We start from the raw sequence: 15,000 nt of genomic DNA, 5'->3' as shown, positions 1-15,000 counted from the left end.
CTCGCAAGCTCGTGGGGCGCTAGACATATCTAGTTTAATCAAAACCCAAAGCCTTCAAAATGTATAGCATTAAATTTGGGAGTATTGGTTCCATTTAACAGTTTAAAGGGAATATGCATTCGTGAAATTGTCAAAAATCCATTACATAGACATTACCAGGTTACATCCTCCATCCTTCAGACTTCTGTCCCTGGGGTTTTCGGACCCTTAAGCTTTGAACCGGAAGCAGATGCTATCGTGTATAACATGACCCTGCAGATAAAGAAAATGACCTTCAGAAAGGGCCATATTACCAGCGTCAGCGCTTTAGCAACGTGGACCTCTGATGGAGGTCTTTTTCTTGATCCTAATGTCTCCACTCTTATCGCATCGGACAAAAGGAAAACGTACAGAATTGTCACAATAGCTGGGGTAAGTTTGGTTTTATTAACTATCTTAATCGTCAATCTCTCAACATATAGAATGAATGAAGCTGAAACCAGAAAGTTCTTTGTCTTTGTCTTTATGCCACCAGAAAGGTTTTCAGTTTTAATTAGATTTTCTCTAACAAACGTAAAAAGTTACATATTATACTTTTTATTTTTTGGTTTTATAAAAACAAAAAACATGAGTTTTTAAATAGCGCAATATCCACTAAATGTGCTCAAAGCCCTTTACAAAGGGTCCCTGACCAACAGCAACACGTAACATGTAGAACGAAACATGACGCCTGTAAGGCGATATTACATTTTTTTCGACAGACAACGCTGTTAACGGCCAGGTACTCATTTTACACCTGAGTACGATGAGAGAATGTGAGTAAAGAGCCATTCCAAGGACTCAACTATGCGTCGAGCGAGGCTCGAACCCAGGACCTTCCGACCCGAAAGCGAGTGTCATAGCACAAGACCACATAACTGCACAATTAATTACAATTATAGTAACAATTAATTTGCAGACAGAACCGATGAGCAATTTAGTGGACTGGATACTACAATCAATGTAAATGCCAAAAGTCTTGGCATATTTTTCATAATTCTCTTTGCTCCTTGTCTATTGCCATGGACGTTTGTCCTAAAACTAATCAGACTAAAGTCCTTGCTTTGACACCATAATATCGCATGTTGTTTTAGAATCTTCCAGATTGTTTGTTGGAATTTTTTTTTTTTTTTGTTGTATTTCTTTTTGCTTTATCTGGTGATATAGCATCTGTCTGTTTTTAGAACGTTTTATATAAAATTTTGATTTTAATTGAAATAGGATTGAAACGCGAATGGCTAATTACAAAAGGATCATTTAAATAATTATACTCATGGCTCAGTGTGCATTAAAATCTATATTTACATAACTAGCCGTATATTTACTATCGTACACAGCATTTAGTGCCTCTGTTTTCTGCCCCACTTTACTCACTTTAAAATAAAACAACTAGACGGGTCTACTGTTAAAGTTTAAGTTATGTATTTTTAGTTTTATAATTGCATACCACCAAATAAGGAGATTTATTAACCTCGACTTAATATGTGATCCCTCTCACTTTATCAATGACATTCTACTTCAAGTCATGATGAAGAATTTATTTTTAAAAACAGATCAAAAAATGAAAATCACGGATTCCGGGATTTAAATCCAATATTAATTTTTCTATTATGATTGCCATAATGTCTGATTAAAAGCCACGACAATCTTGCCTTACCGGTTATATTAATCAGTAGTAAAAAAAACAACCTTAAGATTAAATTTTCTTCTTTTTAAAAAAAATATTTCTGCCAATATTGATGACAGGTGTTAATTTCAGAACTATACAATTAATTGCTGGTTGTTTTCCTCTTCAAAGTTTGTATTTGAAGAATCAAAACGATCTGACATAAACTGTTGCATAGAGAAAGATTAGTTGATTTATCATCTCCTCGAGTTTGATGATATTCGTTTTGAACTATTTCGTTTATTTCGAGGCAAACAAAAACGCCCAGACTTTGTTGATTTTATGTAAACAATTTATAATATGAAATTTATAAGAGTCCCAGTACAAATAGGTCGCCCAAAGGGCTACTTCAAATTAAGAAAAAGAAATTTATATTACTTGTAGGCAGTGGCGGTTCTAGCCTATTTACAGTGGTTGGGCAAAGATGATCCGGTCATATATATATATATATATATATATATATATATATATATATATATATATATATATATATATATATATATTATTTATTTATTTATTTATTTATTTTAATTATAATTTTTTTTCACCTTTAAAAAAAAATATTTCAACCACAAATAATCACATTCACAATGAAATGACAATACCAGTAGATTTTAATTATTCCAAACGTAATCAAAAAATAATCACGAAAGAGAATACAACTAAAAACTAAAGCGACGAGACATAATGCGACAACACCTTGACAATAGAAGTCCCATTTCGTTCACTCGAAAAATTAAAGAGATGCTTTAATCCCTCAACGGCGAGATTAATATTTCTGTTACATTACTGGTTTTCAGTAGTATGTAGTAACCTTAAAGTTTTCATCGAGAAGCAACAACAGCGATATGACTCGAGTTTCATTCAGAGCTGAAATTGCATCATTTTTACTGCTGTCTTGGTGGTTAGAATGATTGTGCCGGTGGTGGTAGTGGTTGGAATAGTGGTAGCGGTGGTGGTGGTGGTGGAGGAGGAGGAGGAAGACGAGGCGGTGAGGGAGGATGTAATTATGATAGTGGTTTTGGTGGTGCTGTTGGTTAGAATGATAGTTGTGGAGACGATTGTTGTACTTGTTGTTAATATTGTTGTTGTTGTTTTGTTGTTGTTGTTGTTGTTAATGATGATGATGATGATGATGATGATGATGATGATGATGATGATGATGATGATGATGATGATGATGATGATGATGACAACCACGATGTCGTCGACAATGATGGTTACCACCATACGATATTACAAAGTTTATTTAATCTTAGGCTTTCGCCAATAATTCACACAATACAATTAAGACAAAAGAATGTTATCAATCTCTCCTCATGCATTCGTTATACTATCACAATAACGACCGTGTTATCTTTACTCCTTCCCAATGCTATCTATACAAGAGTGCTATGCTCCTTCCCCAACCAACCCCTAGCTTCCCGCCTCTTCGTCGCGAACTATCTTATGTATGTATTAGCTTCAGGACGGGCAAGTACGGAATCTGCCCACCCTTCCTTTAAACGTCTTTATTTCCTCTATAACTTAGAATTCAACTCTCTCCTTACTCAGAAGAGTATTTCTCGTATACTAATTCAATTGTTGAGAAAACCAAAATGGTGGTTGTATTAATATTTATTTAGTCGTGACTTTTGAATAAAATGTTTTGTTTTATTAGAGGAAATACAATAGAAAATTACATTGTTTTGCAAAATTATTTAGTCTGGCAATAAAAATACAGCGGTAATTACTTTAAGAATAATAAAAAAAAGAACTAACAAATTAATTTGTTAAAAAACAAAAACAAAAAAACAACAAAAAACAAATAAGAAAACAATTTAAATAAATGAGTTTTGAGAAGTACTTAAAGAAAACGAGAAAAAAAAAAGAAATAATTTAAATGGATAAACAAATATATAAAAACAACACAAATTAATACTAAATTGATATAATATTAGTAAGTTAATAAATTTAATTCAATACTGGAACCTTCCCAAAGTCATTACATCAATGGTACCAGCACAAGTAAGGCAATAAATAAGAAAAAGTTCGTTTGCCAAAAGCTCTATTCATTGTTCACTGGTTATTAAGGTGGGCTCATTTGAATTAGCCCGACCTAGTACTAGAGAGGCCAGACAGCAAAATCACCGTCAGGCGACGTGACGATGAGATGACGATGTGGGCGGAGTGGAGTGGTTGGGGAGGGGAGGGGGGGGTTGATAAAAAGAACAGGAGCGTATCCTGGTTTATGCATTACGGGGTGCATGGTCATTCGCAATCTATCAAAAATACACACAAATTGATTTCAGTACGAAGTATCAAGTTTAAGTAGTAACTTTTGAAATTATCTAATTTAGATTAGATTATTTCGGACCTGGTAATAGAGCTTATAACTTGAAAAAAACAGGCTGGTATTTGCCCACCCTGCCCATTATTACCAGCCGTCCCTGCTTGTAGGAGGAATAACTAAATTAAGCACATTTTAGTGATGAGTAGAAATGTAATATTATTATTAATGAGCATTCTTATTTATTCAAATTTAAGTACGGTTCAATTAATATCATTTCATTTTACAGGCGCCGCCCTTCATGTACAAGATCTCCTCGTCCAATTCTTCTGCACAGGCTAGATATAAGGGTTATTGCAAAGATCTTATTGACAAAATCGCAGAGAAGCTCAATTTTGACTATGAGATGTATGACGTTAAAGACGTTGGTTCTATGGACTCCAAAGGGAGATGGAACGGAGCCATCAAGGAACTTATTGACAATGTAAGACATTGGAATTGTAACCATTGTCGATAAAACTTATGCATGTTCATTATACGACTAGTAGTAGTAGAAGTAGTAGTAGTAGTAGTAGTAGTAGTAGTAGTAGTAGTAGTAGTAGTAGTAGCAGTAGTAGTAGTAGTAGCAGTAGCAGTAGTAGTAGTAGTAGTAGTAGTAGTAGTAGTAGTAGTAGTAGTAGTAGTAAAAATAGAAGTAGTTGTTGTTGTTGTTATTGTTGTTGTAGTAGTAGTTGTTGTTGTAATGGTGATGGTGGTGGTAGTAGTAGTGGAAGAAGAAGAAAAAGAAGAAGAAGAGGAGTAGGAGGAGGAGGAGGAGGTGTTAAAAGTGGAAGGAGGAAGAGGAGGAGGAAGAAAAAAAATAATAATGATAATAATAATAATAATAATAATAATAATAATAATAATAATAATAATAATAATAAGAAGAAGAAGAAGAAGAAGAAGAAGAAGAAGAAGAAGAAGAAGAAGAAGAAGAAGAAGAAGAAGAAGAAGAGGAAGGAGAAGAGGATGAAGACGGAGAATGAGGAAGAGGAGCAAGAGTAGGACAAGGAGCAGGAGATGGGCTAAACGAAGTGTAGGTTGTAGGAGTCTATATGATACAAATAACATACTAGCTATTTAGGACAATTAAGATATCAGATTTTATTTTTACTGCATATTTTACCAACAGAAAGCTGATATCGCTGTTGGTCCAATTTCTGTCATGGCTGAACGTGAAAACGTAATCGACTTCACAGTACCTTACTATGATTTAGTGGGCCTCACCATCCTGATGAAAAAACCTGGCTTTGACTATTCCCTGCTCAAATTCCTTAGCGTCCTCGATGAACAAGTGTGGGCTTGCATCCTTGGCGCTTTTGCTCTCTTTAGTATCCTCATTAGTCTTTTTGACCGATTGAGTCCTTTTAGGTATGTATTAACATTTTTAGAACAATTACATCCGCTTGTAACCACCATTTTTATATCTCCCCTGTTTTTAGGAACGATGAAGGATAATCTTTTACAAGTATAGTTTCTTTTTAAACGGTCTTGACTATGCAGTAACAGCAGATGGAGGACCCGTGCATTTTGCGGCCTGGATTTAACTAATATCCGGAATGTCAACAAGCAACTGATATCAGCTTTTCTAAAAAAAATAACGTGGAATGTCATCAATGCATGAAATCACCAAATTGATCTCAATCAGAAAATACGTTTATCTGCCTAATGCATATTGGGGAAAAAATAATGAAAAGAAAGAGTGATATATGCAAATGTATGATATTCTACCGGTAAATGAGTATGAAGCAGCACAAATGCTGATTTTCATAGGATGGCTCAGCTGTCTATATGCAGACCAAACTCGACTGACACATGCGTTCAATATAATACATGATTGTCACGCTATATACGCCTATATTGCCTTTTTTCTTCTGTTTTTGGTATCAACGTTTTATAACAATACCGCCTTCAGCTTTTACTATATATCATTGACACTGTTTAGTAAGGAGGATTTATAATGTTTTTGTGTTCTCGGGGCATTGGCAAAATGTGTTTTAAAATTCTCACATTATAAGAACCACACAGAAATTTCTTATTTTCCAACATTGTTCGATTTGTTTAGTGAGCTCGAATCATTTCCATTGTACGATATTCAAAACAAAAGATCAATGAAACCCACGGGACCACCCTGATAAACAAAGCATTCATTTTATCTTAACATGAACATTTATATAGGACAATATCCTCTAAACGTGTTCAGGCATTTTAGGTTCCTAGCCAACAGCAACTCTTAACCTCTAGGAGGGGACATGACGCCTATTACAACGTTTTTTTCCGACACTGTTTACGTCAGGTACTCATTTTACACCTGGGTACGGCGAGAGAATGTGAGTAAAGAGTCTCTTCCGGAACAGAACACGAATCCTGGACTTTTCCCTCCGAAGTCGAGTTTTACAACACAAGACCACATGACCGCTTAGACAGACCCAATTACTTCAGAATAACTCATTAAATAAACAACCGACTCTCGGGATGAGGAGACACTGAATATGGACTGCCTCCGTGTTTCACAATCGAAACGAAATTAATCAAATTTGTTTTGAAACGTAACACATGAGATGTGTCCCAACTTATGGAGCTGGAGTTTACTACTTTGTCTTAAGTTACCAGAATCAGAAATCTAAATGGAATGGAGATGGGGCAGAGCCAAGAATATTTTCTTTGAAAGAGGGCGTGTGGTTCTGCATGATGTCACTTACTCCACAAGGTATTCATTATTCGTTAACATATTATTATTATTATTATTATTATTATTATTATTATTATTATTATTATTATTATTATTATTATTATTTTATTATTATATATTATTATTATTATTAATATTATTATTATTATTATTATTATTATTATTATTATTATTATTATTATTATTATTACTATTATTATTATTATTATTATTATTATTATTATTATTATTATTATTATTATTATTATTATTATTATATTATTATTATTATTATCTTTGCCTTGGACGTTATTAGATTTTTTTCTATTCTCTTCCTTTCCACATAATAAAAACATTAAAATCATTGATTTGCATTTCATAGAATGTATGACTGATTATGTCTCGTGTACGTCAGAATTTATAGATAAAAAATTGGCATCACTCATCTGTTTATTATTGTTTTTCGCCAGCCCTTTTTAGGAGCAGTTCTTATTTAATCAGACTATAAACGGTCAAGGTTACACACAGTTGTGTGTGTTGGTACGTGTTATCCGACTGGCGGAATGTTGTTAGTAAATTACCAAAGCGCACAGCGGATAAATCATTATTTTGAACCCTTTTTGCTTTTAGAAAATCATGTTGTTTTCAAAGTGTGGTCTTTTGCTCATGTGACCGGCGTGGGTCGATAATAACGATAAATACTGGGCAAGCAACATTTGTATTAAGATTGAAAGAGAGAGAGAGAGAGAGAGAGAGAGAGAGAGAGTGAGAGAGAGAGAGAGAGCGTGTGTGTGTGTGTGTGTGTGTGTGTTTGTCTGAATTGTAGAGATTGTGTGTATGTTTGTGTATCTGAATGCGTGTATTATTGAGGGAGAGATTGTGTGTGTATGCATATATGTGTGTGCATGTCTGCCTGTATGTGTGTGTACGTGTGTGTGTGTGTGTGCGCGTGTGTGTGTGTGTGTGTGTGTGTGTATTTGAATATCCTTTGCATGCAATAATGATTATGGAATACAATCTTTTTTCAATATCATTTGCAATTGTCTTAAGTGGCTAAATAAATTACCTGCAATCCCTAATTTGCATTAATAACATTTAATCAAATTATCACTTATTCGATCTTCACAGGAGGCGGAGAGACCCCTAGAGCATTGTCAGGTCGTTTGGTAGCTGCCACATGGTGGCTTTTTGGTTTCATCATCATCGCCACCTATACCGCCAACTTAGCTGCCTTCCTCACTGTTTCCAGGTAGATAGGCTCCAGCATCCTTGAACATTGCTAATGTTAGCTAAATTTATTATAGACCTGAGCTCAAATATAGCACAATATCCACTAGATGTTCTCAAAGAATTAAAAATATGAATATTATAAGGGCATTTCACGAATTTTCTATGTTTAATTGGCTCAATTCGAATCTGAATTTTTTTTCATGTCCACCTTCATTCATGAAGATCTTGACATGAGCAATAACATTAAGTTGAAAATTCATCAGTGATCTAGAATATCTGTAGATGAATCTAAAGTAGGTGCAGATGTAATTTCCCGTGGTAAATTGTTCAAATCTGTTATGGTTCTGGGGTAAAATGAGAATTTTCTGAGATCTTTGGTGGATGCCAGGGGAATGAAACTGTCCATGCGGGAAGTCCTAGATATTCGTGTCGGTGTTTGAAGGTCAGGATTTGAAATAGCCATCAGGTTGTTTTTTATCCTCTATGGTCTGGCCTGCTGTTTTCCTCCTAAGTTCGGAGCGACTTCTATTCTAGTTGATCATTCATACCGCTCACACTTGATGTTTACTCATAATTTCCCGCCCGTAACAAAGCGATCGGCTTGACTCTGTACTCCCTCCAGTTTTTCAACAAGGTGTTTGGTTGTGGGTCCCAAACAATGCATGCATATTCAATTTGTGGTCGGACTTGTAAGTTCCTGATTTTAGGTTTATTGATTTAATCTTTAAATTTCTTCGAAGGAAACCCAGGGTCCTATTTGCTTTTGTTGTGATGTTGTTTAAAATTAACTTTTATATAGCGCAATATCCACTAAACGTGCTCAAAGCGCTTTACAAGGGGTCCCTGGCCAACAGCAACATTTAATATGTAGGACGGGACATGTCGCCTGTTAGGCGATATTACAATTTTCGGACGGAGACAACGTTGTTAACGGCCAGGTACTCATTTTACACCTGAGTACGGTGAGAGAATGTGAGTGAAGAGCCTTCTCCAAGGACTCAACTATGCGCCGAGCGAGGCTCTAACCCAGGACCTTCCGATCCGAAAGCAAGTGTCATACCACAAGACAACATAGCATTTGTTGTGATGTTGTTGATGTACTCGTCCCGTTTTAAGTCTGATTTTATAGTTATTCTTAAATATTTGGCTGAAGTTATGTGCTCTAAGGTGTGGTTGAACATATGTAAAGTATATGATGATGGGAAATATTCATTGTCCTGAATAGACGAATCCAACCATGATTTAGTGCCAATGAAAATCTCCGTTTTCTCATTGTGCACAATGTTAATTTATGAATCATGTTTATTTTTAAACCGCCCTTTTTGGACTAAGACTGCCTATAGCCAGGTACTCATTCACACCTGAGTCGAGTAGGATGATATTTATAAAGTGCCTTACTCAAGTACACAACGTGGAGATCTGATTTTTGTACAATCATTGTCACCCATCTGACCCCTGACCACGCTCAATATCGCTTGACTTTTGTTACAACATAAGACATTTATCGCTGAGCAGTTGAGCCGCATAAATAACAGCAGTATTTAACATGTTGTTCGAGACTTGACGCCTGTGACGCGCTATTACCATTTCTTTTGACAGCGACAACGCTGTTAGTGGCCGGGTATTCATTTTACACCTGAGTACGGTGAGAGAATGTGAGTAAAGACTCTTCTAAGAACTTTGCTTTACTCAGCCCACTGCGCGACTCAGTCTGTGGATGAACAGGTCTGAAGATAAGTGTCATAAAACAAGATAATAAAGCTTCGCTACCAAATAATTTGTTTCATGTCGATATCGAACATACGGGTGTATCTACGAATCGGATATGACTTTTTAAAATTTTTATAATTTTGATCAGTACCGAGAAGAAGTACCCTATTGATTTGTCAACTACGATCAACAAGACTGCTGCGTAAGAACAAAACCGTGTCCTAATCTTAACAATAATGATTTTGTTTTTCTGATGTTTTCCCTCTGTCTTTTCCTTAATTATTAGAATAGGTTATTCTCTCTCTTGTGTTTTATAAGCACAAACATTTTGTCTTTTTTTAAAAAACGTATCCACCTAAAGCGAAACTCTGGCTCGTACGTTTAGTATTCCTTGGACAGGAACGATACACATTTTTACCATGCAGTTAACCCTTGTACTCGGGCAAAAACTCGTATTTAAAATATTTGGCCAGAAAACTCGTCCTTCAAATATCGTTGATTTAAATAACCCTCATCTTGTCAAAATCTCTCAGATCTGAGACTTTGCGAACAATTTGCTGACATGACATCCATCACATGACAGACGATGTTTTTCCGAAACAACTGATTTGAAAAAAAAACTTGTGCATTTCTTTTAGTTCTCCTTATTTTGTAAATGACGATTTGTTCTCCCATTGATGTAAAACGTTATATTATCGGTCCTTTTATTGTTGGGTTTATAACAGTGTTAATGGTTTAGATAGATCAGTTGAAAGAACACTTACTTTACACACATAGGGAACGGGATTAAGCCCTGGTGAAGACGAGAACTCTTGTCTACCCTGCAGTGATTGGGTTGCTGGGTCTGTTAGATCTGGGGGAATAGAACTTTACAATAGACATGCCAAAGAGTAGCAAGCAATTGCTGTTGTACATTTAACGCTATAGACATGGTTACAAACTCTTAAGGACAACTTATGGCCATTTTCATCGAGTAAAACAGTAGTTTTAATTGAGTTTAAACCAGTGTTAAAATACCAAGTGCGTGACATCTTCATTCTCGTGCGTTATATTCTTGCCTTTATTTCAGGTTAGAACAACCGATCGAATCTTTGGATGACTTATCCAAGCAGTTCAAGGTCCAGTACGCTCCACAGGAAAACAGCATTGCTCACGTTTATTTTCAGAGAATGAAGTACATTGAAGATCGCTTTTACGAGTAAGTATAAATATTTATCAAACCCAGGTTAATAGAGTACCTACTCACTAGATTCTATCACGTCGAATTCCAACATGCTCTGCAATACAACACGCCAGAGCGGGTTGACTGAATGTTTGGTGACCTCCCGTGAGCATCGGATTTTGGCACGATCAGATTCTAGCACGCTTTTTGGCTTCTCCCGAGAAGGTACCAGAATCCAACGAGTATGTCAACTTTTGAACCATAATAATAATAATAATAATAATAATAATAATAATAATAATAATAATAATAATGATGATGATGATAATAATAATAATAATAATAATAATAATAATAATAATAATAATAATAATAATAATAATAATAATAATAATAATAATAATAATAATAATAATAATAATAATAATGATGATGATGATGATAATAATAATAATAATAATAATAATAATAATAATAATAATAATAATAATAATAATAATAATAATAATGATGATGATGATGATGATGATGATGATGATGATGATGATGACTATGATGATGATGATGATGATGATAATAATAATAATAATAATAATAATAATAATAATAAATCACATTTATATAGCGCTTCACCCCGTTGTCACAGGCTCTAAGCGCTTTACAGTGATATAAAACAAAATATATTACAGTAAGACAAGTGTAGATGGAAAAGTGATACGAATTCAATTTAACAACAACAAAACATGATAATAATAATACAGTTACTTATGACGTAAAAAGATAAGCGGGGTTTGAAAGTTGTCAACGAATCTGAGCATTTCAAATGTGATGGGAGAGAGATCAAAAATTGGAAAGGAGGGGGGGGGGGTTGCGAAAATTGAAAAGATTGCTCACCTATTTTACGCAAGGTCTTAGGTTTGACAGGAACTGATTGGTCATTGTTTGACCTCAAGTATTTATTGAGGACATAGATGTTTAAAAGGTCTTGAATATAAGAGGGATTGTTAGTGCTCAAAGATTTGTAGACAGTACAATTCTTATAAGCAACTCTTTTCGACACAGGAAGCCAGTGTAACTCACGAAGAAGGCGAGTTTCCGACGGGTATAATTTATGTTTATTTCGTAAAATTAGTCTGGCTACGTTTTTTGCGTTGTTTTTTTTTAAGCAACCTGAAATTTATACATTTAGCTGTAGCTAAATTGGCCCAGAGGGAGTTACAATAGTGTCTTTTTGGATAAAACAAGGGAAATAATCAAAAGTTCTTCTATGTGCTTTGGTATTAAATGGGGAATTTTGCTTTAAAATGTCATTTATATGTACATAGATTGTATGGTGTTATTCACATGGCTTGTTATGGAAAGATCTCTATCAATGATGATGCCAAGGTTTTTTTTTTTTTTGTTTTTTGTTTTTTTTTTTGTTTGCTTGATTGGATAATTCTATTGCTCTGTTTCTGAGAGTGATAATTGATTTATTTGCCTGGTTAAGGATGCTCGGTCTTCCACTCATCAGGATCTCAATTTTATTCGGTACATTCAATATTTATTCCCGTTAGAACAGCTCGAAAGTCGTACTAAGGACTGTAAATTGCTAAGGGGTACTGAATCATAAATTTGCATATCATCTGCTTTAAAATGATAACTCAGGTTGAATCTGGATACCACACTAGAAAGGGACTGAATATAAACAGTGAAAAGGACAGGGCCAGGAACAGAGCCTTGTAACACTCCAAAGTATTGTAAAACTTGCTCTTACTGAACACCTCATTGACCACGACAGTCTGCCATCGATCCTGTGAATAAAATGTAAACCATTTAAGGGCAATTCCTTTCACATACGTGACTTGTTACATATAAACAATTAACCAAACACATTCATTTGAGGATACCAATTTTTTGTGGGAGATAAGCGGCCATTTGTGTGTGTGTGTGTGTGTGTGTTTGTGTGTGTGTGTGTTTGTGTGTGTGTGTGTGTGTCCGTGTATTTTTTTATGTTCAAAAAATGAAAATGTCATTGTCAGCGTAGAATTATAGTCTTCTATAAACGCAAAAAGGTTGGACACCGTTTTCTTTTTTTAGAATAAGTTCAAGCAGATATTAAAACATTGCAAAAGATAAGAGCAAGGACTTCATATTTCCTTTTTTAAATGGCCAAGAATTTCTACTTTTTCTTTTAAGAAACAATACTTTCTAGGGCAAAATTGTCCATGTTTTTATTACAATTACGGCTAACGTATTTAGTTTGTTATGAGTCTGATAGTTTCTTACAGGTAGTCAAATTATCACTCATGACATCTCAACTGAAGAAAATTTACTTTTATTTGTCAGAATCTGGAAAAATATGAGTCTGGATGATAGTCTGAGAGACGTGGAGCGAGCAAAACTGGCTGTTTGGGACTACCCAGTGTCAGGCAAATTCACAAAGTTGTTGGAAACCATGCAGAAGACAGGCTTTCCAAAATCATCAGAAGAAGCAGTCAAAAAAGTCATGAAAGGGGATTTTGCTTTTATAGGTAAGTTTATATGTTTGAATGAGATAATGTATGTAGATTACTCGAGGAGAATCACACAATGTTCTCCAAGTCCAAGACGATGCCATGCGTAAGTTACCGATTGTGTCCTTTAGTTGTGTTTAACAAGGTGAACAATGTTATGAGGTCAAATTACACGGACACTATAATTGAAGGGACATAATATTGTCTACCAGTAAGTTCATAGAAACCAATAAAAAACTTGAGCTTTTATATAGCGTAATATACACTAAACGTGCTCAAAGCGCTTTACAAAGGGTCTCTAACAAATAGCAACACCTAACATGCAGGACGAGACATGACGCCTGTTAGGCGATATTACAATTTTTGGGGGACAAAGATAACGCTGTTAATAGCCATGTACTCATTTTTACACTTGAGTACGGTTAGAGAATGTGAGTAAAGAGCCTTTTCCAAATATTCACTTTTGCGCCGCTCGGGACTCACACCAAGGACCTTCCGATCCGAAGGCGAGTGTCATAACACTAGACCACATAGCCGCACCACTGAGATGTCTGTCCCAAATGAGTGGACCGTTGTTGTTACTGATCAAAGGACAGCGGCATGATGCAAACGCATTCATTCAATAATGCTACTCTTGGTCATTCCACACTTTTGAAATAAAACTTATGCACTACTTATTCCACATATATAGTTATTTAACAGCATATTAATTCATGCAGTTAGATAAATATCTAGTTAAACATCTTGTTTTGATTAAAATGATGCAGTGAATGACAATTACATAACATCAGACAAGAGCTAAAAGAATAATAATAATAATAATAATAATAATAATATAATAATAATAATAATAATAATAATAATAATAATAATAATAATAATAATAATAATAATAATAATAATAATACTTTATTGCATCCCAAAAAGGAAATTTTTTGTACAGACGTGTTATAATTTACACATAAGATAAAAATACAATGGAAATAGGATGTATATATAAAAAAGGAGCAGCTCTATAACCAGAGCTGCGCTTTATAATATGAATAATTTCAACACTGTAAAATAGTTAAAACTGTCACTATAAATTGAAAATTGAAAAGATTGCAAAACAATAAATTAATAAATTAATATTTATATTTTTAAAAAGTAAAAATGAGAAATAATATATAAAAATGATTATTGCTTGTTGTTATAAAGCCTAATACTGGACGGCAGAAAAGATTTTCGGTGTCTCTCTGTTTTCGTTGAAATAGAGAAAGGGCGACCACTTCTTTCTGACATAATAATTGATGGTCTTAGTGGATGATACTGGTCATTTAATATTTTAGTTATTTTATTTATACAAAATTTCTCGTATAAAAGATCTACATCGTCAACATCATTTATATAGCGTTTAATAGATTTTTTAATATTTGAATTTATTTTGTTCCTTTCCACTGCTAAGCAATTGAAGAATGAATTCCTGAAGATTAAAATACTATAGAAATTGCTTGAATTAATTGCTTGACTTGACGGCGACTTGAATCATATTCCAATTTTAAAGAGCTTTGCATATGCACACACGAACGGTTTCCACCACGTGAAACGAAACACCCAAAACAATTTTTTAAAGTAGCACAAGTCTCTTAAGCCCCGTAATTTCGAGAATTCTTTCTTGTGTTAAAATATCAATGGACCACACACGGACAACTCCTTTTAAATTTGCTTTTTTTTTAATTTTGAAAATATGAATGTAAAAAA

At 34.4% G+C, this 15,000-nt stretch overlaps 1 protein-coding gene across 1 annotated transcript in view; it reads left to right on the top strand.

Moving 5' to 3' along the window:
- Positions 1 to 15,000, top strand: part of LOC144966635 (ionotropic receptor 25a-like) — a 49,778-nt gene that overhangs the window by 31,169 nt on the left and 3,609 nt on the right. Inside the window, exons 10-16 of the mRNA XM_078903394.1 lie at positions 181 to 411; positions 4,243 to 4,437; positions 5,125 to 5,363; positions 6,599 to 6,702; positions 7,792 to 7,912; positions 10,673 to 10,801; positions 13,094 to 13,278. Of these exons, the coding sequence (XP_078759520.1) occupies positions 181 to 411; positions 4,243 to 4,437; positions 5,125 to 5,363; positions 6,599 to 6,702; positions 7,792 to 7,912; positions 10,673 to 10,801; positions 13,094 to 13,278 (1,204 nt within the window). The remainder of the gene's footprint in view (positions 1 to 180; positions 412 to 4,242; positions 4,438 to 5,124; positions 5,364 to 6,598; positions 6,703 to 7,791; positions 7,913 to 10,672; positions 10,802 to 13,093; positions 13,279 to 15,000) is intronic.

This window comes from Berghia stephanieae, chromosome 2, assembly GCF_034508935.2.
Source record: "Berghia stephanieae isolate SIO BIC M18660-M18661 chromosome 2, UCSD_Bste_1.3, whole genome shotgun sequence".
NCBI classification, from domain to species: Eukaryota; Metazoa; Mollusca; class Gastropoda; order Nudibranchia; family Aeolidiidae; genus Berghia; species Berghia stephanieae.
The sequence above is the reverse complement of the archived record's forward strand: the minus strand, read 5'-3'. Positions and strand labels throughout refer to the sequence as shown.